The following is a 23,938-nucleotide window of genomic DNA, read 5'->3' as shown; positions in this document are numbered from 1 at the left end:
AAATGGCATGCATTTACTGTAACCAGAGAGACAGCACTAAGATCTGGAGAGGAAAATTTAGTAATTCCAGCCTCCCTCAACTCTCTCTGTTCCCATCTGCTTGAAGCCCATCCAATTGGGCAATAGCTTCATGTATAATTTTGTAATATTTTCATATTTCAAAATCATCTCATTAAAAAATCCACACATATACACAAGCATGTACACACACACACACACACACACACACACACACACACACACACCACAACACACCACTCACCCATGGGTGACAAATGACTACAGGGAAGAGATTTTCTTTAATTCTGTGAGAAAATGGCTACACTTAAAGTCACTCACTTTTCTGTATCCAAAGATTCCTTGGTCTTCTGCTCACATTTTTTGTTTTAATTGTTATTTATTCTTCTCTCATATAACATATCCTGACCACAGCTTCTCCTCCCTTTACTCCCCCACTCCCTCCCCTTACCTCCCATCTCCCCCAGATCCCCTGCTCCCTTGTTTCACTTCAGAAAAAAAAAAAAGGCCTCACAGGGATGCCAACCAAACATGGCATAACAAGATGCATTAAGCCTGGGCACAAATTGTCATGTCTAGGCTACAATGTGGTGGTCCAGGTTTGTGATATGAGCATGAAAGAGGCAATATGAGAGGATCAGGAGTTCAGGACAGCTTCTGCTACATAGCAAGTTCAATACCAACCTAAAACACATGTGACCCTATATGAAAGCCATGAAACAAAAACAGGCCCATAAGAAGAAGGCAGTGACAAGGCACAACTATGATCCCAGCCACTTGGGAAGCTGAGGTACAATGCCTTAAATTTAAGGCCAGCATGGGCTACACAGTCTCAGGCCAGGCAGAGCTACACAAAGACCCTGTCTCAAAACAACAAAAAGCTCATTTAACAATGCCATTTTATTTCCAACATAGAAAACATATTGCAATGTTTTTTTTCGGGGGGAGGGTTAATGCCGGTAGAATTGAAGGTGGGCTTTGCTCCTGAGTGCAGGGATATCCTTCTTGGCTTCTGAGAGGCACCTGTCTTGTGATGCAGAGAGGTGAGACCTCCAGGTGACCCTCTGTGCTAACAAATCTGGGAACACCTTGTCAGCCCACCAACTGGATTCTACTTAGCAATAACAAGACTCCAAATCTTGGCTTGCTGTGCTCTGTCAACCATAGAGCATTCAGAGTCAACCACCCCAGTGTTCTCAGCAGCATCACCCTGTCTCATTCTCCTAGGTCTTGCTCAAAATGATGTTCCTGCACAGGAGGTCAAGTTTTCTAAAAAGCTACCTAGTTTTTCAAAAAACTTTATGATCCTTTATCATTATTTTTACTTGAGTGTGTGTGCAGATCACTCACACATTATATGTTTACACTAGTGTGCTTGTGTATGTGTGTCCTTGAATACATACACATTTTTGCTCAAACTTGTATATATGCAGCACATGTATTCCCTTCAAATATGAATTCACAGATGCTGGACACATTGTGTTTTGGACACAGGCTTTCTCAGGGCCAGCAAGATTAATGCACCTTCATCAGTGGAGGTGGTGGTGGAGCATGCCTTTGATTCCAGCACTCGGGAGGCAGAGGAAGGCAGATATCTGGGAGTTCAAGGCCAGCCTGGTCTCCAGAGCCAGCGCCAAACAAAGAAACCCTGTCTTTGGGGAAAAAAAAAAAAAAACGCAAACATAAATCACAACAGATAAAACCAAACAAAAAAGAAGATGCACCTGTGTCCATCTCCGAGTGCTGGGGTGACAAGCTTCAGCAAGCCTGCTCACTCTTTTTCTTGCACCCTGGGGAACAAATTCCTATCTCACAAGGAAAGCAGGTAATGTAAAAACAGACATTCACTGTCCTGGTTCTCTTGTGCTTCTGAATCTGGCCCAGAGTGTCCATTTCACACTCTTGACTCGCTGCCCAGTTGTCTAGCCTTATAAACAACACAGCCTGGAACAGCAGTGTGTGTCTATGCAATTTCTTCAAGGCCATCTCCTGGTCAGCAGAGCTATGAAGGGTATTGTGTTCCTTTATTATGATAATCGGGGAAAAGGAATGAAAGGAAGGAAGGACAAAATCATGTTAGATGGGTGTATCCGAGCAAGCATACCCCCACCCCACCCACAAACCCACCCAACCAACCCAGTTGTTGGCACCTGGTGAAGCAGGGACCTCAGCCAACCAGGTGCACTAGCAGGGAACGGGTATAGTAGTGCCACAAGGGGGCAGCACAACACCAGAGTTTCTGACAGGTTGCAGGGCCAACATCATACCTGCCTTTCCTATTGGCACAGGTTGGAGTCTCCATGCTCTCCAAACCCTCCTCCAGACTGCCTCCCACAGGATCACCAGGGGGCACTACAACACAGCTCCCCAGTGCCTCCTACAGGGCCAGCAGGAAGTACTTAGTGAACTCTTCAGTTCTGTGCACAGGGATGAACTCAATGCTCAGGCCAATTCCAGATGTGAGTTGCAGGAAAAAAATTACTGCACTCCACATCTAGACACCGGAATTTCTTCTATCAGAAAGGTCTGATTCACATGGAATATGTGGTTGAAAATGGGCTGCCATGCCACTGTTTTCTCAGATTTGGGCATTAAGATTTGGGGTAGGGGTTGTTTGCTTTTAAAATAGTGCCATTCCTCCTAGACTGACCTCCAACTCTCCATGTTGGAAGATGACCTTGACTGCCTGATCCTCTTGTCTCCACCCTCCAATACTGGGATTCCCAGCATGTTCCACCTGGTTTTATTTTATGCTGGGCATGAACCAGGGCCAAGAACCAGCGTGCATGCAAGGCACATGGAAAATTAGTCCTGTTTTTCACTTTCTATGTTTCAGAGAGATAGGGAGAGAGATCTCACAGTGCCACCAAATCTAGACTACTGCTCCTTATATAGCCCAGGCTGGCCTTTAATTAATGGCTAGTCTCCTGACTAAGCCCCCAGAGTCCTGGGATTATAGGCATATACCTTCACCCTGGCTCTAGCATCTAGTCTTAAGAAAAATGCAGAAACTCCTTAAAACTGGCTAAATGTGAGGGTTATGAGATCTCCCGAGGGGTGAGGGGACTAAACCTTCAAGCAGTGGGGGTGAGGCTCCATCTCATAGTGTCATCAGCTACAGGTCTGGACATGGGCTGGTTGAGGCTGGTGCCTTCCATCCTGTCCCACAGAGCTGCATAGAGAGTTAGATGAGTCCAACTTGAGGGCCGCTAGTCAGAACAGTCCTTCAAAGCAGCCTGGCTACACAGGTGACAGTCCAGGGACTGCTGCACACTGACCTGAGTGTCCTTGAGAGGGCATGGGACTGGGACAGCCTTCTTCCCTTTTTCATGACCAGATCACTGCTCACCAGCTTCAGAAGAAGAGCGGCATCCAGATACAGTTCATGATTGTGGCACTCCAAAAGACTCTCAGTAAAACGACTATGTCATCTAGAAAGTTTAAAAGAAAAAAAAGAGAGAAAAAATTCAGGTTCAATGCTGTAGACCTGTAATTCCATCAGAAGCTCTTCCTCAGCTACATAGTAAGTCCCAGGCTAGCCTGAGCTACAGGTGTGACTCAGTTGGGACAGCTCTTGCCTAGCATGCAGGGGGCCCTGGGTTTGGTCCCCAGGACCAAATAAACCAGGCTTGGTGGGGTATTCCTATAGTCCTGACATTGGTAGGTGGAGGCTGAGGATTAAAAGTTCAAGGTCATACCCTGTTACATAGATAATTTTAAAAACAAAACCCCTCAAACACACTAAGACCAGGTGCACACCTGTATCCGCTCTGATCAATTGTCTGAGGGCAGGAGGGTCGCCTGTCCTTGGCAGCCTGGACTACAGACAGAAAACAGGAGTCAAAATAAGAGAAGAGAAAAAAAATGAGAGGAAGCCTCATTAGAGGGGACTGGTAGTTATGCCACCGTGGTGTTTAAGAGACATGTGCTTTGGCAAAGAAAAGAAAAGGCCATGAGTACAAGGAATAGACAGTAGTGAGGGGTATGGGTAAGGACAGGGTGGAGAACTCTGCACAAAGAGTGTGTGTTTGTTCCTGACCTATGTGTGACTGCAGGTGTGTGTGTGGTGTGTGTGTGTGTGTGTGTGTGTGTGTGTGTGTGTGTGTGTGTGTTTGTGTGCACGTAGGGGTGCAACGGTGCCTATCTGTCCGTGCCTATCTAACCCTTTAAGCAAACATGTAGATCAGGAATATTCATCAAATGCTTTTGCACCTTAGTTGTTTTTGTTTGTTTTATGAGACTGGTGTTCCCTGAGTTTCCCTGGCTGTCCTGGAGCTGGCTCTCTAGACCAGTTGTCCTTGAACTCACAGAGATCTGACAGCTTCTGCCTTCCAGTCCTGGGATTAAAGGGTTGCTCCACCACCACCGGGCATTCACCTTCATTTTCGAGACAGTGTGTCTCACTGACCTCAGGCCAGCAAGCTCCCACACTTGACTCTCTTCAGCTCCAGGTCTCAGATGACATAAGGACACGGCCACATCCAGTTTTCACACAGTCCTTCCTTTCTCTGTGGCGCTTTAGCCATTCCCCCATCTACCCAGGCATTGTCCAGATCTGATAGTTCAAAATGTTCAGAACTTCTATATTCTCCTTGAGACGGGATTCCACTCAGCCTGCAAATCACTCCTGCTTATTAAGGCCTTGAGATTTTCATACTTAACAGGGCAGAGTGGCTCAAAACTGGAATTTCTGCCTTGGGGAGTTAGAGACAAGGAGATGAAGATCCTACTCAAGGTCATCTATGGCTACAGAGTGGCCTGCTTGTGTTATATGAGACTTTGACTAAACCACAAATGCTAACAGTGTTCCAGTGCACCTAAGAGACACTGAGGCAGCAGGATCCCCAAGAATTTAAAGTCAGTCTGGACTCTCTACCGAATTCTGTCCAGCCTGAGTTGCAGGGCAATACCCTATATAAACTCATCAACCAATAGAGCTGGGCGGTGGTGGTCCAAGCCTTTAATCCCCAAACTCAGAAGGTAGAGCCAGGCAGATCTCTGGGAGTTCAAGGCCAGTCTGGTTTACAGAATGAGATCAAGGACCTGCACCAAAACTACACTGAAAAACCCTGTCTCCAAAAACAAACAAACAAACAAACAAACAAACTGACAAACAGACAGACAGACAAAGAAACAAACCAGCAGATGAAAACAGTTTGTACCAAAGTAGACAGAACCAAATGTCAGAAAATAAAATGGACTAGTGCTTATAACAGCTTAATACACCTGTCAGGGAATGAAAGCCAATGTCCTTCTTTGGTTGTAGGTGGAATGTGTTTCCTTAGCATGCTTCTGTGAGACTATTATTACTAGGGTGGGTTATTCAAGGTTTCATGCTGTTATTTTTTGGCTGGTCGGGTTTAATATCATGTATATATTTCAATCAATTGCAATTTTTATTTTATGTTTGCCTTTTGGGTTTCCTATTTATAGCAATCTTCAGTGTTTGGTGATTTGCTGGGGGTCCTGTTTAAGACAGAACATGTGATCTGCCTGGATGTTGTTCATGTAGAAGAGAGGCAGAGAGAGAGAAAGAGAGACACAGACACAGACACAAGCACAGAGACAGAAAGAGATACTCACCAGTGGCTTTTAAAACCTGTGGATGGGGGCAGGTGAACAATACAGTTGTCTTAGGGGAATCACAATGTGAGAGGCCAGATCTCCCTCCCAGACTGGCCAGAGTCACCTGAGAAGTCCTCCTCAGTTTTTTCTGAGTAGACCCAATGGCTGAGGCCAGCAAAGGATCCCGTGGAATGTACTTTCCCAGATTGGGCACCTCAAAATATCTGTCCTGGGAGCTTAGTGGTGCTCAGAGGACAGAAGAGATGTGACAGATGTGTTCTCCTAGTGCTGGAACACTATCAAGACACCTGTTGGACACACAAGCCAGCATAGCATGATTATGATCCCAGGACCATTGTTTTCATGTCATATTAAGGAGATACATATATTAATGTACCGTCCACATCAGTCACACAGTCTTTTCCGAGTCTCGTGCTATGGCATGTTGGCACCATCTAAGGAGAAAGAACACACAAGATGAAACTTTAACAATGTGACTGTGGGATGGACAGGGGAGGTTCCAGAAAACTCCCCCAAAGGGAGCCTGCTTACCAGTATAAGAACAAGTAACTTTATGAATATGGTCTTCTGAGTTTAGACTTGGGTTGGCACAAGGCAGGGCCCAAAGCAGAAACCAACTACTGCCTATACTGGCCTTGAGCTTTTCATACTTCACAGGGCCAAGTGGATCAAAGTGCAGTATGCTGCCCCTTCATAAGGCATCTGGTTCGATCCATATCACAACACCTATCACTTCCTCAGGGTTTGGCACGTGGTGGTGAGTGTGAAATCCAGTTCCCAATGGGAATGGTGGGCTTGAAGGAGCAAGCATGGAGAGGCAGCAGGTGAGTAACTAGAGGGCAGAAATGGTGGAGAATACTCAACTGACCCTTGTAGATGTAACTAACCATCTTATTAAATAAGAAACACAGAAACAATGTAAAAGAGAAAGCCGAGAGGTCAGAGCTCAGAGCTAAAATCTCACCCTTCTGCCTGCGGCGTCCCAGCTTCCCGAAAGAGCGCTACTTCCTGTCTGTACGTCTTTTTTATAGTATTATTGTTCTGCCTTCTCATTGGTTGTAAACCCAAACACGTGACTGCCTCGTCACTGTCTGAATGTACAGCCCCCTAGGTCTTAAAGGCATATGTCTCCAATGCTGGCTCTATCCCTGAACACACAGAGATCCAGAGGGATTTCTATCTCTGGAATGCTAGGATTAAAGGTGTGAGTGCCACCATTTTCTAGCCTTTGTATTTAGTGGCTGTCTGTTCTCTGACCCCAGATGAATTTATTAGAGTACACAATATTTTGGGCAACGCAATACCACCACAGACCCTGGAGTCACTGCTCAGTAGAGATTGTACCAAGCTTTGCTCTGAGTTGGGTCTGATGATTCAAGCAATGTACCTTGCTGTGATGACTTTTGGGGGTTCTTGAGAAAGGATGGCAGGAGGCTGCCTGTAGCATGAATCTTAAAGAGTCTAATTAATAAACACAAACCCAGAGCCAGGTATTGGGGTGAAGGCTGGAAGATTAGAGAAGTACAACCAGCCACAGCTACCTTACCTTGCCAGTTCCTCAGCAGATCCCATTTCCTCAGGCTGGAAGCCTCTGAGTTCTCATCCAAATAGATCTCAGCTGAACTGTTGCTGAAAAGCCTACAAGCTTAACCTGCCTAGTTCCTGGTCCTCATACCTTATATAACTTTTTGCTTCCTACCATCACTTCCTGGGATTATAGGCTCACTTTCTGGGATTAAAGGCTTGAGTCGCCATGCCTGGCTGTTTCCAGTGTGGCTTCTAACTCACAGAAATCCAGATGAAACTCTGCCTCCCAAGTTATAGGACTAAAGGCGTATGTGCCCCCATTTTTGGCCTCTGTGTCTAGTGGCTGTTCTGTCCTCTGACTCAGATGAATTTATTAGGATGCACAATATTTTGGGGAACACAATCACCACAGCTACCCTCTATTGGAGCGGGACAGGGCTGCTTGCTGGCCACATTCTGAACCTGGGAACCCCTCTTGGGGCAGGTAGGACAGGCTGAGTAGAAATACTCTCTCTGGGGAGAGAAGTCTCACCTCATGGAGAAGACCATGTTCTCTGCCCAGAAACAGAGAGCAAAGGAGATTCACTACCCAGAGGGCAATCTCTGATTTTTAGCCAGGCAGGGGAAGAGGGCAAAGGGCTATTGTTCCATGAGACAGCTTAGGGCCCCTTTGCACCTCAGCCCTCCACTCTGAGCAAGACCCTGTGAAAAGCCTGTCCTTCTTGCCTGGGATTTTACCTGGAGAGCTCTGCGAGGGGAGAATAGCTCTTCCTCTGCAGGAGTGCCCTGTGTCCACACTGCCTCCTGGACATCTGGCCTGGCTCCCCGTGGGGCTGTCCGATTCTGAGCCAGACCGGTCCCCAACCCGTGGCTCAGAAGCCATGGAGCTGGGGCTTAACGTCTTCAGGTCTACAAAGCAGAAAGACACAGGAAGGAGATTCTTAGTGGCCTTGGAACACACAGGACTTACTGTACTGGTCCTGCATGTCTAAGCTACAGGTGTGACTCAGTTGGGACAGTTCTTGCCTAGCATGCAGGGAGTCTTGGGTTTGGTCCCCAGGACCATATAAACCAGGCTTGTAGGAAAATTCCTGTAGTCCCTATATTAGGTAGGTAGAGGCAAAAGGATTAAAAGTTCAAGGTTATCCACCGATACATAGATAATTTAAAAATCAAAACCCCTCAAAAACATTGGCAACCTGGACTACACACAGAAAACCCAAGTCTAAACAAGAAGAAAATAAAAAATGAGAGGATGCCTCATTAGAGGGGACAGGTCATTATGCTACTGTTCTGTTTAAGAGTCATGTACTTTGGCAAAGAACAGAAAAGGCCATGATTACAAGGAATAGACAGTAGTGAGGGGTATGGGTAAGGACAGGGTGGAGAACTCTGCACAAAGAGTGTGAGTGTTTGTGCATGATTCATGTGTGACCACAGGTGTAGGTGTGTGGATATGTGTGTGTGTGTGTCTTCCTGTCTGTCTATCTGTCTGTCTGTTCTAAGCCTTTGAGCATACATGTAGAGCAGGAATATTCATGCAATGCTTTTGCACCTTTTTTTTTTTAGATTTATTTATTTATTATGTATACAGAAGAGGGCGTCAGATCTCATTACATATGGTTGTGAGCCACCATGTGGTTGCTGGGAATTGAACTCAGGATCTCTGGAAGAGCAGTCAGTGCTCTTAACCTCTGAGCCATCTCTCTAGCCCCGCAACTTAGTTCTTTTTGTTTGTTTTTTGAGACAGGGCTTCTCTGAGTTTACCTGCCTGTCCTGGAGCTGGCTCTCTAGACCAACTGTCCTTGAACTCACAGAGATCTGCCTGCCTCTGCCTCCCAGTTCTGGGATTAAAGGGTGCTCCACACCACCTTGATTTTTGAGACAGGGTGTCTCACTGACCTCAGGCCAGCAAGCTTCCACAAATGACTCTCTTCAGCCCCAGGCCTCACATGACATAAAAACAGGGCCACATCCAGTTTGCACACAGTCCTTCCTTTCTCTGTGGCACTTTAGCCATTCCCCCATCTCCCCAGGCCCTGTCCAGATCTGATAGTTCAAAATGATCAGAATTTCCATATTCTCCTTGAGTTGGGATTCCACTCAGCCTGCAACTCACTCCTGCCTATAAAGGCCTTGACATTTTCAACTTAACAGGGCAGAGTGGTTAAAACTGGAATTTCTGCCTTGGGGAGATAGAGAAAAGAAGAAGAGGATCCTGCTCAAGGTCATCTTTGGCTACAGAGTGGCCTGCCTGGGATATATGAGACTTTGACTAAACCACAAGCACTAACAGTGTTCCCGTGCACCTAAGAGACACTGAGGGAGCAGGACCCTCAGGAATTTAAAGCCAGTCTGGACTCTATACTGAATTTAGTCTAACATGAGTTATAGGGCAATACTCTGTATAAACACATAAACCAGCAGAGGAGTTGGGCGATGGTGGTGCATGCCTTTAATCCCCAAACTGGGAAGGTAGAGCCAGGCAGATCTCGGTGAGTTCAAGGCCAGTCTGGTCTACAGAATGAGAAACAGGACCTGCACAAAAACTACACTGAAAAACCTTGTCTCCAAAAACAAAGAAAAAAACAGACAGACAGACAGACAAAGAAACAAAACAGCAGATGAAAACAGTTTGTAGCAAAGTAGACAGAACAAATGTCAGAAAATAAAATGGACTTGTGTATGTGACACCTTAATACACCTGTCAGGGAATGAAAGCCAATTTCCATCTTTGGTTGTAGGTGGAATGTGCTTCCTTAGCATGATTCTGTGAGACTGTTATTATTAGGGTAGGTCATTCAAGGATTTATGTGTGTTATTTTTTGGTTGGTCGGTTTTAATATCATGTATATATTTCAATCAATTTGAATTTTTATTTCATGTTTGCCTTTTGGGTTTGCTGTTTAGAGCAATCTTCAGGGTTTGGTTTAAGACAGAACAGCTGACCTGCCTGGAAGTTGTTCATGTAAAAGAGAGGCAGAGAAAGAAAGAGAGACACAGAGACAGAGACAGAAAGAGATACTCACCAGTGGCATTATATCCTGGGGATGGGGCCAGGTGAAGAATACAGTTGTCTTAGGGATATCACAATGTGAGAGGCCAGATCTTCCCCCCAGACTGTCCATAGTCGCCTGAGAGGTCCTCCTCAGTTTATTGTGAGGAGATCCATTGGCTGAGGCCAGCAATGGATCCCGTGGAATGTACTTTCCCAGAGTTTTTTTTCGGTGGGTTGGGAAGCATGGGGTTCTGGGGTACTCTTCTCACCCCAGAGTCGAATAATGTTCTCTTTTCTTGTCAGATTGAGCACCTAAAATGTCTGTCCTGAAAGCTTAGTGGTGCTCAGAGGACAGAAGAGATGTGACAGATGTGTTCTCCTAGTGCTGGAACACTATCAAGACTCGGTGTTGGACACATAAGCCAGCATAGCATGATTATCATTGCAGGACCATTGTTTCCATGTCACATCATAGAGACACATAGACTGATGTACCATCCACATCAGTCACACAGACTCTTCTGTGTATTTTTCTGTGGCATGTTGGCACCGTCTAAGGAGAAAAAACACAGGAGATGAGACCTTACCAATGTGTCTGTGGGATGGACAGGGGAGGGTTCCAGGAATTTCACACAAAGGATGTGAAAAGGCCTGCTTACCTGTATAAGAACAATCCATTTTAGGAATATGGCCCTCTGAGTGCAGACTTGGGCTGGCCCGAAGCAGGTCCCACAGCAGGTTGCTGCCCCTTCATGAGGGTTTCTGGTTCCATCCATATCACCAGACCTATCACTACCTCCTGGTGTGGCATGTGGTGGTGAGTGTGAAATCCAGTTCCCAATGGGAATGGTGGGCTTGAAGGAGCAAGCATGGAGAGGCAGCAGGTGAGTAACTAGAGGGCAGAAATGGTGGAGAGAGAAGACTCAACTGACCCTGGAGTCACTGCTCAGTAGAGATTGTCCCAAGGCTTAGTCTGAGTTGGGTCTGATGATTCAAGCAATGTACCTTGCTGTGATGACTTTTGGGGATTCTTGCGAAAGGATGGCAGGAGGCTGCCTGTAGCATGAATCTTAAAGAGTCTTATTAATAAACACAAACCCAGAGCCAGGTATTGGGGTGAAGGCTGGAAGATTAGAGAAGTACAACCAGCCACAGCTACCTTACCTTGCCAGTTCCTCAGCAGATCCCATTTCCTCAGGCTGGAAGCCTCTGAGTTCTCATCCAAATAGATCTCAGCTGAACTGTTGCTGAAAAGCCTACAAGCTTAACCTGTCTAGTTCCTGGTCCTCATACCTTATATACCTTTTTGCTTCCTACCATCACTTCCTGGGATTATAGGCTCACTTTCTGGGATTAAAGACATGAGTCACCATGCCTGGCTGTTTGCAGTGTGGCTTTTAACTCAAAGAGATCCAGATGAAACTCTGCCTCCCTAGTTATAGGACTAAAGGCGTGTGTGCCCCCATTTTCTGGCCCCTATGTCTAGTGGCTGTTCTGTCCTCTGACTCAGATAAATTTATTAGGATGCACAATATTTTGGGGAACACAATCACCACAGCTAAACTCTATTGGAGTGGGACAGGACTGCTTGCTGGCCACATTCTGAACCTGGGAACCCCTCTTGGGGCAGGTAGGACAGGCTGAGTAGAAATACTCTCTCTGGGGAGAGAAGTCTCACCTCATGGAGAAGACCATGTTCTCTGCCCAGAAACGGAGCAAAGGTGATTCACTACCCAGAGGGCAATCTCTGATTTTTAGCCAGGCAGGGGAAGAGGGCAAGGGGCTATTGTTCCATGAGACAGCTTAGGGCCCCTTTGCACCTCAGCCCTCCCCTCTGAGCAAGACCCTGTGAAAAACCTGTCCTTCCTGTGTGGGATTTTACCTGGAGAGATCACTGCTGGGGTGGACAGGTCTTCCTCTGCAGGAGGGCCCTGTGTCCACACTGCCTCCTGGACATCTGGCCTGGCTCCCCATGGGGCTGTCCAATTCTCTGCCAGACAGGTCCCCAGCCCGTGACTTTGAAGCCATGGAGCTGGGTCTTGACTTATTCAGGACTACAAAGCAGAAAGACACAGGAAGGACACTCTTAGGGCTTTGGACACACAGGACTTCCTGTGCTGGCCCTGCATTGTCTAAGCTGCAGGTGTGACTCAGTTGGGACAGCTCTTGCCAAGCATGCAGGGGGTCCTGGGTTTGTTTCCCAGGACCAAATCAACCAGGCTTGGTGGGAATTCCTGTCGTCCCTATATTTGGTAGGTAGGGGCAGAAGGATTAAAAGTTCAAGGTCATCCACCTATACATAGATAATTTAAAAATCAAAACCCCTCAAACACACTGGCAGCCTGAACTACACACAGAAAACCCAAGTCAAAACATGAGGAGAGTCAAAAATGAGAGGTTTCCACATGAGAGCAGACTGATAGTTATGCTACCGTGGTGTTTAAGAGTTATGTGCTGTGGCAAAGAAAAGAAAAGGCCATGAGTATAAGGAATAGACAGTAGTGAGGTGTATGGGTAAGGACAGGGTTTGAGAACTATGCACATGGAGTATGTGTGTTTGTGCATGATGCATGTGTGACTACAGGAGTATGTGTGTGGATATGTGTGTGTGTGTGTGTGTGTGTTGGTATGTCTTCTTATCTGTCTTTCTCTCTGTTCTAACCCTTTGAGAACACATGTAGACCAGGAATATTCATCAAATGCTTTTGCACCTTAGTTGTTTTTGATTGTTTTTTGAGACAGGTTTTCTCTGAGTTTACCTGGCTGTCCTGGAGCTGGCTCTCTAAACCAGCTGTCCTTGAACTCACAGAGATCTGCTTGCCTCTGCCTTTTAGTCCTGGAATTAAAGGGTTGCTCCATCCCCACCGGGCATTTACCTTCATTTTTGAGACAGGGTGTCTTAATTACCTCAGGCCAGCAAGGTCCCACACTTGCCCTTTTCAGACCCAGGTCTCAGATGGCATAAGGACATGGCCACATCCAGTTTTCACACAGTCCTTCCTTTCTCTGTGGCGCTTTAGCCATTCCCCCATCTACCCAGGCATTGTCCAGATCTGATAGTTGAAAATGTGCAGAATTTCCATATTCTCCTTGAGATGGGATTCCACTCAGCCTGCAACTCACTCCTGCCTATACTGGCCTTGAGCTTTTCATACTTAACAGGGCAGAGTGGCTCAAAACTGGAATTTCTGCCTTGGGAAGTTGGAGACAAGGAGATGAGGATCCTGCTCAAGGTCATCTATGGCTGAAGAGTGGTCTGCCTGGGATATATGAGACTTTGACTAAACCACAAATGCTAAAGTGTTCCAGTGCACCTAAGAGACACTGAGGCAGCAGGACCCTCAGGAATTTAAAGCCAGTCTGGACTCTATACCGAATTGAGTCCAACCTGAGTTATAGGGCAATACTCTGTATAAACACATAAACCAGCAGAGGAGCTCGGCGATGGTGGTGCATGCCTTTAGTCCCCAAACTGGGAAGATAGAGCTAGGCAGATCTCTGTGAGTTCAAGGCCAGTCTGGTCTAAGGAATGAGTTCCAGGACAGGCACCCAAACTACACTGAAAAACCCTGTCTCCAAAAATAAACAAGTAAGAAACTAACAAAACAACAGACAGACAAACAGACAAAGAAACAAACCATCAGATGAAAACAGTCTATAGGAAAGTAGAGAGAACCGAATGTCAGAAATTAAAATGGACTTGTGCTTGTGACACGTTAATATACCTGTCAAGGAATGGAAGACAATTTCCATCTTTGGTTGTATGTGGAATGTACTTCCATAGCATGATTCTGAGGGACTGTTATTATCAGGGTAGGTCATTCAAGGTTTAATGGGTGTCATTTTTTGGTTTCTCTGTTTTAATATTCTGTATCTCTTTCAATCCACTGCAATTTTTATTTTATGTTTGCATTTCGGGTTTGCTGTTTATAGCGATATTCAGTGTTTGGTGATTCTCTGGGGGTCTAGTTTAAGACAGAAGAGCTGAGCTGCCTGGAAATTGTTCATGAAGGAAGAGAAGCAGAGAGAGAGAGACAGAGAGAGAGAGAGAGAGAGAGAGAGAGAGAGAGAGAGAGAGAGAGACAGAGACAGAGATAGAGACAGAGACAGAGACAGAGACAGTGAGGGATACTCACCAGTGGCTTCATATGCCAGAGGATGGGTACAGGTGAACAATACAGTTGTCTTAGGGGGATCACAATGTGAGAGGCCAGATCTCCCTCCCAGGCTTGCCAGAGTCACCTGAGAAGTCCTCCTCAGTTTTGTCTGAGCAGACCCAGTAGTTGAGGCCAGCAAAGGATCCCATGGAATGTACTTTCCCAGAGTTGTTTTCGGTGGGATGGGAAGCATGGGCTTCTGGGGTACTCTTGTCACCCCAGAGTGGAGTAAGATTCTCTTTTCTTTTCAGATTGAGCACCTTCAAATTTTCTGTCCTAGGAGCTTAGTGGTGCTCAGAGTACAGAAGAGATGTGACAGATGTGTTCTCCTAGTGTAGGAACGCTGCACACACAAGCCAGCATAGCATGATTATGATCCCAGGACCAATGTTTTCCTGTCACAATATGGAGAGACATAAATCGATGTACCATCCACATCAGTCACACAGACTTTTCCATGTATCGTGCAGTGGCATGTTGGCACTGTCTAAGGAGAAAGAACACACAAGATGAGACCTTACCCAGGTGACTGTGGGATGAACAGGGGAGGGTTCCAGGAATTTCACACAAAGGATGTGCAAAAGCCTGCTTACCTGTATAAGAACAGGCAACCTTAAGGATGTGGACTTCCAAGGGCAGAATTGGGTTGGCATGAGGCAGGGCGCACAGCAGGTTGCTGCCCCCTCATAAGGGTTTCTGGTTTGATCGATGTCATCACACCTATCACTGCCTCATGTTGTGGCACGTGGTGGTGAGTGTGGAATCCAGTTCCCACTCACAGTGGGAATGGTGGCCTTCAAGGAGCAAGCATTGAGAGGCAGCATGTGAGTAACTAGAGGGCAGAAATTGTGGAGAGAGAAGAAACTTACCCAGCCCTGGAGTCACTGCTCACTAGAGATTGTTCCAAGCTTTGCTCTGAGTTGGGTCTGAGGACTCAAGCTATGTAACTTGCTGTGATGACTTTTGAGGGTTCTTGCAAAAGGTTGGCAGGAGGCTGCCCTCTAGAGGAGTCCTACAGGGCTGCTTGTTGGTCACATTGTGAACCTGGGAACCCATCTTGGGGCAGGTAAGACAGTCTGAGTAGAAATAATCTCCCTCAAGAGAGAGAAGTCTCACCTCATGGAGAACACCCTGAAACAGGGAGCAAAGGAGAGTCTCTACCCAGAGGGCAATCTCTGATGTTTAACCAGGTAGGGGGAGAGGGCAAGGGGCTATTGTTCCATGAGAGAGCTTAGGGCCCCTTTGCACCTCAGCCCTCCACTCTGAGCAAGACCCTGTGAAAAGCCTGTCCTTCCTGTGTGGGATTTTACCTGGAGAGATCTGCGCTGGGGTGGACAGCTCTTCCTCTGCAGGAGTGCTCTGTGTCCACACTGCCTCCTGGACATCTGGCCTGGCTCCCCATGGGGCTGTCCGATTCTCAGCCAGACCGGTCCCCAACCCGTGGCTCAGAAGCCATGGAGCTGGGGCTTGACCTCTTCAGGACTTCAAAGCAGAAAGACACAGGAAGGAGACTCTTAGTGGCTTTGGAACATACAGGATTTACTGTGCTGTCCCTGCAGTGCCTAAGCAGCCCACTGGTCCTCCATGGGATCTTTGCTCCTTTGACCTTGCCCCGCCTCCTGCTCTCCCTGCTCTCATCAGCATCTCTGTGTCCACTTGTAGCTGAAAAAGCCTAAGGTCACACTTGAGGGGATTCTCTGGAGTGACAGGTTGATAAGTTCACAAGAGTGCCCCAAGTGGCCACAGGCATCATTTATCCCAAGGGACAGGAGGAGAAGCACAAATAAAATGAAGTAAGTGCACACACCTCGTTCTGGGGGTGACTCCATGATCCCTTCCCTTTGGAGCCAGGTTCTTGCAGGAGGCAGGGCCTCTCTCTGCAGGAGGCAGGCAGCAGCAACAGAGGTTTCTGAGGCAGTTCATAATTGTTTTCTTGACCCCCTTCCAGCTGTGATGCCTCCTGGTTCGGGAAGAAGCTGGGCATGCCTCCTTGGGCTGGCCATGGGTGATGATCACTTCCAGGGTCATGGCCTTGTCCAGAGTGATAGCCTCTTCCTTGGTCATGGTCTCAACCTGGGTCATGGTGACTTCTGGGGTGATGGTTGCATCCTGAATGATGGCCTCAACGACCATGATGGTCGCTTCCTGGATCATGATTGATTCCTGTGATAGGGCTTCAACCTGAATCATGGTCCCTTCATGGTTCATGGTCATTTTCCAGGTCAAGGTTTCATCATGAGTGATCTCCTCATCCTGGGTCATGGTCCGATTCTGGGTTATGGTGGTTTCTTGGATGATGGTCTCCTTCTTCATCAAGGTGGTTTTCTGGGTGATACCCTCATCATGCGTCAAGATTTCATCATGGGTGATGGCCTCATCATGGTTCCATGTGTTTTTCTGGGAAATGGCCACATCTTGGGTCAAGATTTCATCATGGGTGATGCCATCATCCTGGGTCATGTTCCATTCGTGGGTGATGACCTCAATCTGGGCCAAGATGGCTTCATGGGTCATGGCCTCATCCTGTGACATGGTCAGTTGATGAGTTACGGGCTCATCCTGGGTCATGTTCTCTTCCTGCAATGTATCCCAAGAAGAGGAGCCTGTGGGGTTTAAATACTGAGATGCCTCCTGGGAGCTCCAGAGTTCCTCTTGTGGACTGCAGGAGGACATATTGTTGTCTGTGTCACCTGGAGTCTCACTCGGTTGTGGCCTAAGAGATGAGGTGTCCAGAAAGAGAGGTGGCTGGACCCTGCCCAAGTGACCACCGAATAACCCGATCTCGGACTGTGCGAAATACTCAGTGCTTTCCAGGCTGCTGCTTGTGAAGAAATCAGTCACAGGATAGAACAGGTTGGCTAGATAGGGAGGGTGCATCCTCTTTGGCTGGCAGCACAGGGCGGCAGGCATGCTGTGCCTTGTGCCACCCTGCCTGGCATTCTCCTCATCTCTCTCCTTGGTCTTAGATGGCAAGGTGAAGGTGGGGGGAGCAGGCTCGGTAGTTCTCCCTAAGGACACAGGGAAAGTGTGAAGATCTGCCAGGTTGAGGTCAAGGCCTGACTGCATGGCTCTCCCGGGTTTCTCCTGGGGAGGGTAGCAGTGTCCCCCAGGTGACTGGTGCTGTAGAATTAGGTAAGTGGCCATCACCTGGTTGTATTTCTGGTCTCTCAGAGACTCAACGATTTCTTCAGATTTATACCCCATGACTGTCATGGCCCTGAGAATGCTAGGGCTCGGGTTGCCTGGGAGAGCCTGAGTGGAAGTAGGTGGTGACGGAGCCTCACTGCTCCTGACCATGGGGTGCCTCATGATTTGGCCTATGGTGGGCCTCCTGCCAGGGTTGATGATCAGCAGTTCGACGATGACATTGAAAATGTCCATGGAAACATGTGGAGGCACCTTGAAGTTTGCAGCAAGGATGTGCTGTTTCACCCGCGCAACAGACCTAGCTCTGAAGGGAAAGTGTCCGGTGACCATGAGGAAGAGGAGCACTCCTAAACTCCACACATCAGTGGCAAGGCCATCATAGGTCTCCTCTCCAAACAGTTCTGGGGCACAGTAGTGTAAAGTGCCACAGAAACCACTAAACTTCTGCTCAGGGCTGACCTTGGCCGAAAGGCCAAAATCGGCAAGCTTGGCATTACCCCTGCAGTCCAGGAGGATGTTCCCTGCCTTAATGTCTCTGTGAGCAATCGAGTTATCGTGACAGTACTGCACTGCATGCAATATCTGGATAAACAACCTTCGAGCCTCGCTCTCCTCTAAGGACCCCAGTTCCAGTATATGATGCAGCAGGTCTCCCTCTGATGCATGTTCCATCACCAGGTAGGTGGTCTCTCTGGTGTGGACCACATGAAACAGTTTAATGATGTTGGCATGGTCAAGGGATTTCATGATGCTGACCTCACTGTTGATAAACCAGGCATACTTCTTCTTGTTTCTAAGAATTTTGACAACCACACAGGATACTGTGGGCACGTGAAAGGCCAATTTGACCTCTGAAAACTGTCCTTGGCTGAGGGTCATCATCATCTTATAGTCATCAGTCAAGGTCTCCTCAGCAGAGCAATGGGCCTTTCCGGCCTGCTCCATGGTCAGGTCCTCGTTGATAAGGCTAGAACAAACTATCAACGGGGAATTTTAAACAGTCCAAATCAGTCCCAGACTGTTTATCAATACATATTCCTACAACCAAAAGGAAAAGAAAGTCAGAGGTACTTTAGACATTCTAACAGGAACTCAATGCTCAGGAAGAAATGAAATCACCTTCCAAAGCAGCAGACAGCAGAATAAGACACAGATCAGGATGGTAGGAATCAACCAGAATCAGAGAATAAAACAAGGGGTCACAGGAGCTAAGAGCTGTTTCCTGGGGAGGATAATCATCCTCTTACATGAACTCAACTCTCACTGTGAGAGAATGCACTATTAAATCAGATGCAAGAGCAATTGATAAGACAACAGACACCCCCAAACCCAGAGTGACCAGGTGGGAAGATGGCTCAGGAGTTCAGAAGACCTGTTTGTGGTTCTCAGGACCCAGGTCAGGCGGCTCTCAACTGCACTATCTCCAACTCTAGGGGAGCCGACACCTCTGGCCTCTGAGGGCATCCATACAAAGCATGCATGTGCCCATGTGGGCAGATTCGCACAGACATATGCACAGACACATTCACACTCGGTGCCAACACTCACACTCACAGGTAGTACAACAATACCTTAAAATACTGATACTTAGAGTATTATTTCTTTTCTATGACCTAGAAGGTCAGAAAAGGTCATCAGATCCCTTGGAAGTGGAGTTTCAGGCAGTTATGATCTGTTATGGGAGTTTTGGGAGGCAAACCTCGGTTCTCTGTAAGAACAGTACATGCTCCTACCTGCTGGGGCATCTCTCCAACCTACCCCATCCCAAAATTAATCTGTTTGTTAAACCCAGAGGGTTCTTCTCATTGATGGAAAATGTGGATGAAATTGAGAAATTTCTCAATACAAATTCAAATTGAGAAGAGACAATAAACAAAAAGATTGAAGTATTTATGAAAAAAAACTCTACACAGAAAAGCCCAGGACCAGGTCCTTACTGATGAGTCATTCCAGCCCCTAATGAACAAATGTCAGTGCTTCTCCAAACTGCACAAATAGAAAGGACTTTACAGTTCCAAACTCATTCATGCCCAAACCAGGGAAGGACACTATTAAGAAAAAAAAAAGGTTTCCACGATGAAATTGGATGTGAAAGTCCTTAATAATAGTACTAATACTTCTCACCAAATTTCATAACACATTATTAATAAGGTCATACTTGATGGTTAAAACACACTCAAAAGGATCCTCGCAAGGATTGCTCTGCATGCTTAGAGGACAAACAACACAATATAGAAACGATATGAAGGGCAACAATGCCACAGTCAAACCATGGGAAGCCATCTAGGATAAAACTGGGGCTCTCAACAAGGACAGACTGGAGCAGATGCTTTATTTGGGAAAAGCCAGTCCTTCAAATGTGCCATTTGTTTCTCTCTTCTGTGGGATTTGGGAGCAGGAGGGGGTCATCAACTTAAAAAGGGGCTACTAGGAAAGTGGAGGAGGAAGTGGGAGAAGAAAGCATAACAGCACAGGTTAATCCCATGATTAAAATCGCTTCTATGTGCCATATTTTGTACCTAGAATAGGCTTGAAATAGGATAAATAAATGAAGAAAAACACGACAAAAATAAGTGAGGAGGTAAAGATAAACACAGAGGGGCTGGAGAGATGATTTAGTGTTTCAGAGCACCTCCTGCTCTTTCATAGAACCCCGGTTAGGTGCCCAACAGCCACATGGTGGCTCACAACCACCTGTTACTTGAGCTTCAGCTCATCTGTGTCCCTCTTGTGACCTCCACGGGTACCAGGCTCATGGGGCACAGACCATACATGGAGACAAAATACTCATACCCATAAAATAAAAATATCAAGTATTCTACCTCAGTAAACATAACCTAAAAATGAATAAAAACTGGTGGGCGGTGGTGGTACATGACTTTATTCCCAGCACTCAGGAGGCAGAGGCAGGCAGTTCTCTGAGTTCAAGGCCAGTCTGGTTTACAGAGTGAGTTCCAGGAAGGCAGGAGGTACACAGAGAAACCCTGTTTTGAATTACCCCAACCCACATACATACCAAAAAGAATAGAAAGTCAAATAGAAGATAATAAAGAACATGAAAAAGTGAATGGAAAAATAAAGCAAGCCAATAGAGAAATTCGCTGAGAACCAGAAACCAAATAAACTCAACAGACTTGGAGAGAAACTCACAATGTCGGGTCCAACAGCTCCCGAAAGTCCAAGTCAATTCTTTCTTTCACCAGTGCCGAACACCACCTCTCCAACCAACCAGCAGCTCCTGCACTGTAAGGACAGGAGGCAGCCTCAGCCAGAGCTATGAGTGCACAGGTGTCTGTCATTGTGACATCACAGCAAGAAATGGACCAATGAGGGCTCAGCACAGCTAACTGGTCTGGCCAGTGGGGCAGTAGGGGGCCTTAGAAGCCTGGTTACACTCAAATGGCTGTCCTCAGTGTTGCCCAGTGACCCATTTCTTCCTGCTAGGCCCATTTCCCCAGGTCCAAAAATTCCCCAAATTGTGTCACCTGGTGGGACCAGTGTCCAAACACTTGATTCTTTGTGGGACATTGACACCCAAACCTTAACAAGGACCCTTCCACTTTAATAATAAAACAAGGAGTCCTAAGGATGACAATGGCTCCAGAGCATTGGCCCTGCCTTGGTTACAGGCTGATTGTCAGCCAAAATCCTATAGACAACATATGTAGGTGATAGAGTCAATTCCTGGCACCCTAGGCCTTCTGCTCTGAAAAAAATGCCTTAGTTTGTCCCTTGTAAACATCAGAAATTGGTTGGTTGTGTATCTGAACATTGGCAAAGCAAGATCAAGATACCAATAGACTGAGTGTAACAGGGCTACTTTTTTTTAATGTTGATTTATTTATTTATTATTATGCATACAGAAGAGGGTGCCAGATCTCATTACAGATGGTTGTGAGCCACCATGTGGTTGCTGGGAATTGAACTCAGGACCTCTGGAAGAGCAGTAGGTGCTCTTAACCTCTGAGCCATCTCTCCAGCCCCCCAGGGCTGCTTTCTAACTCTAATTGGTCCTTTGTATGTATTCCCTCATGGTCAAGGGAAACTCATGAACTCAGTCTATCAAGCCCTTTTCTAGAGGCCACACATTCTGCTGTGTAGTAAGTTTTTAGTGCTTGTGAGTCCCCAGATCTTAATACTCTTGTTTTGTGACTGACACTTCAACCGAGACTGGCAGGACACACATACAGACTCACACTTATACACACACACACACACACACACACACACACACACACACACACCCCTCACAATTAGATATTACACAAGTCGCTGTGTTCAGCCTGAGAGGAGACCTTCAGGGCAGCTGATGTACATTATATAGGAGCTCAATGAGAAAAACAGGAAAGTGTTATGGGATATTTGATAGCACTGAGAAAATCAGAGACTGGAAATAAAATTACCCTTGGGTCAGGTGGTGGAACCAGAAACTAGTTGACAGGATTTAGCCATAGATAGGAAGGAAGAATTAGGAATATGGATAGAGAGATGCCCAGGAACGAGGAGGGAGGGACTTAGAGATTTTGGGTGTTTTGGTTTAGGACAAGTGTAGAGACACTTTTCTCCTTGGGCCTCTGGCCAAAAAGGAAGGTCTTCTGGTTGCTTCTGGCTTCTCTCATCTAGCAGGTTTTCTCCCCAACGTCTGATTCCCGAGTCCTTATTGGTAAATAGAACAACAGAGTCTTGTTCCTGGACATGTTCTTTGTGTTCTTAGTCCAGCAGATCTGATCCTTTGCTTCAAAATCATGGTTGTTCCCATCCTCTGTGCGTGATAGCACACAGCTTTAGTCCTCTGATTATACACCCCACTTAAGTTAGAAATTGAAAATGACCCATGCAAGGACAGCTTCCATCAGACAGTGGACAGAAGATGGTGTAGAGACAGGGTGTGTTAAGTCCCATCAAGGAAAGTTCTTTTCTTCCTAGAAGAACAGGCTATTTTTAAGACTTTCATTTTTTCTTTTCTTGAATTCTTTTCAGCTGCCCTGTTCCATACATAACATCAAAAGAATGGAATCTCATCTCTGACCTGCTCAGAGCCATGACTTTTGACCTGCCAGCCTATGTTAACCACCTAGGAGGAGACTTTTTCCTGAAGCATAGACACAATTTGTGCCCTTCCTTAAACACCTTCTAAGTAGGCAGTGGTGATGCATGCCTTTAATCCAGCAGTAGAGAGCTAGGCACACTGATTTCTGAATTTGAGGCCATCCTGGTCTATAGAATGTGTTCCAGAACTCCAATGCTACACAGTGAAACATTTTCTTGGGAAAAACACACCCCTCCCCCTGCCAAAAAAAAAACAATAAAACAATAAAACAAAAAAAAAAAGAAAGAAAGAAAGAAAAGAAAGACTATCCAATATGGCCTCTCAGTTTTTGGATTAGGAGTCCACAAAACATAGAAAGAAAGGCGTGAAAGAAAAAGGGAAGCAGTAGAGACTTGGAATCAGTGGGCAGGAGTTAGTGAGTTGAGAGGAATATATTCAAGGTTCATGTATAAGTATGGAAATGTTACTGTGAGATTATTTACTCACGATGTGCAGTTAATATAAAGTAATGCATATTTTTAATTGTGAAAAGGGGATAAATCAAAGTGAAAAATACAGATTTCAAGAAAGAATACAAATAAAGTGGGATTTTATAAAGAAAAATAAGAGTACGGACAATCATTCCTGAAACTAATAAATGAATAAATAAACAGAAAAGCTACAAAAGCCATGTCTTCAGAAGGGAACTCACAATAATGAGGTTCAACAGCTCTACAGATTCCTCATGAAGCTCAGCAGTGTGGAGATCTACCTGCCAACAGCTACCCTACTTTATGGACAGAACCCAGCCCTAGTGCGTTCTGTATATGGCCAAATGTCTATTATTCCTCACAGTGGCTTCTTGTGACATCGCAGCAAAAGATGAACTAACCATGTCTGGGTACAAATCATGCTGATTTCCTCAGTTTCGTCATTCAAGGACAGGGATGTCATGGTAGCAGGAAAACCCGGTGCCTAGGGTAGTAGGGACCTGAGGAGGCTGGTTACATCCAGTTCTCCCTTGTTGCCAGTGACCGACTTCTCCTGCCAAGGCCCCCATTCCTAAGATCCATGCATTCCCCAAACAGTGACTCCTGTTCAATCACATGATTCTTTGTGGGACATCTGCCATCAAAACCATAAGAAGGATACTTTCCACTTTAATAATAATAGAGGGAAAGGTGGTCATGCCAGCAACAGGCTCCAGAGTGTTGTCCTTCAGTGGGTTGTGGACACTGATATTCATCTATTAGAGGACAGGTAACATGGTTTCTTTTTCACTTGCTCCCTAACACTTTAATAACTATCTACTTATAAAGCTCATCATATACACACTCAAGAAAGTCAATTCCATTCTCATTAGACTCAGATTATTGAGAAATGGATGGTGATCTCTGGTTGACGTTGGGAGTCTGTGACGGCTAATCGTGTCACCTTGAGTATATTAGGAATTAACTGAAACCCAGGCAGTGGGGC

At 46.2% G+C, this 23,938-nt stretch overlaps 1 protein-coding gene across 15 annotated transcripts; it reads right to left on the bottom strand.

Moving 5' to 3' along the window:
- Positions 1 to 898: 898 nt before the first annotated feature.
- On the bottom strand, positions 899 to 23,264 carry LOC121828027 (uncharacterized). 15 transcript variants are annotated; one of them, XM_076566984.1, is made up of 16 exons: positions 23,175 to 23,261; positions 20,584 to 20,676; positions 16,094 to 18,471; positions 15,597 to 15,768; positions 14,880 to 15,080; positions 14,266 to 14,773; positions 12,012 to 12,183; positions 10,789 to 10,983; positions 10,161 to 10,682; positions 7,870 to 8,040; positions 6,136 to 6,436; positions 5,602 to 6,038; positions 3,297 to 3,449; positions 3,091 to 3,190; positions 2,380 to 2,544; positions 899 to 2,040 (listed from the first exon to the last, which is right to left on the bottom strand). In XM_076566984.1, exons 3-4 carry the CDS (start codon positions 18,376 to 18,378, stop codon positions 15,732 to 15,734), a joined length of 2,322 nt encoding a protein of 773 aa, XP_076423099.1. In that variant the 5' UTR covers positions 18,379 to 18,471; positions 20,584 to 20,676; positions 23,175 to 23,261; the 3' UTR covers positions 899 to 2,040; positions 2,380 to 2,544; positions 3,091 to 3,190; positions 3,297 to 3,449; positions 5,602 to 6,038; positions 6,136 to 6,436; positions 7,870 to 8,040; positions 10,161 to 10,682; positions 10,789 to 10,983; positions 12,012 to 12,183; positions 14,266 to 14,773; positions 14,880 to 15,080; positions 15,597 to 15,731. The 15 variants fall into 15 exon arrangements, with proteins under 15 accessions (XP_076423099.1, XP_076423094.1, XP_076423095.1 ...); XM_076566979.1 differs by lacking the exon at positions 23,175 to 23,261 and adding an exon at positions 3,778 to 3,838 and having other exon boundaries at positions 899 to 2,544; positions 6,136 to 6,398; positions 10,789 to 11,021; positions 20,584 to 20,686; XM_076566980.1 differs by lacking the exon at positions 23,175 to 23,261 and having other exon boundaries at positions 6,136 to 6,398; positions 10,789 to 11,021; positions 20,584 to 20,686.
- Positions 23,265 to 23,938: the final 674 nt, after the last annotated feature.

The sequence above is a fragment of the Peromyscus maniculatus genome, chromosome 3 (assembly GCF_049852395.1).
Source record: "Peromyscus maniculatus bairdii isolate BWxNUB_F1_BW_parent chromosome 3, HU_Pman_BW_mat_3.1, whole genome shotgun sequence".
NCBI classification, from domain to species: Eukaryota; Metazoa; Chordata; class Mammalia; order Rodentia; family Cricetidae; genus Peromyscus; species Peromyscus maniculatus.
The sequence above is the reverse complement of the archived record's forward strand: the minus strand, read 5'-3'. Positions and strand labels throughout refer to the sequence as shown.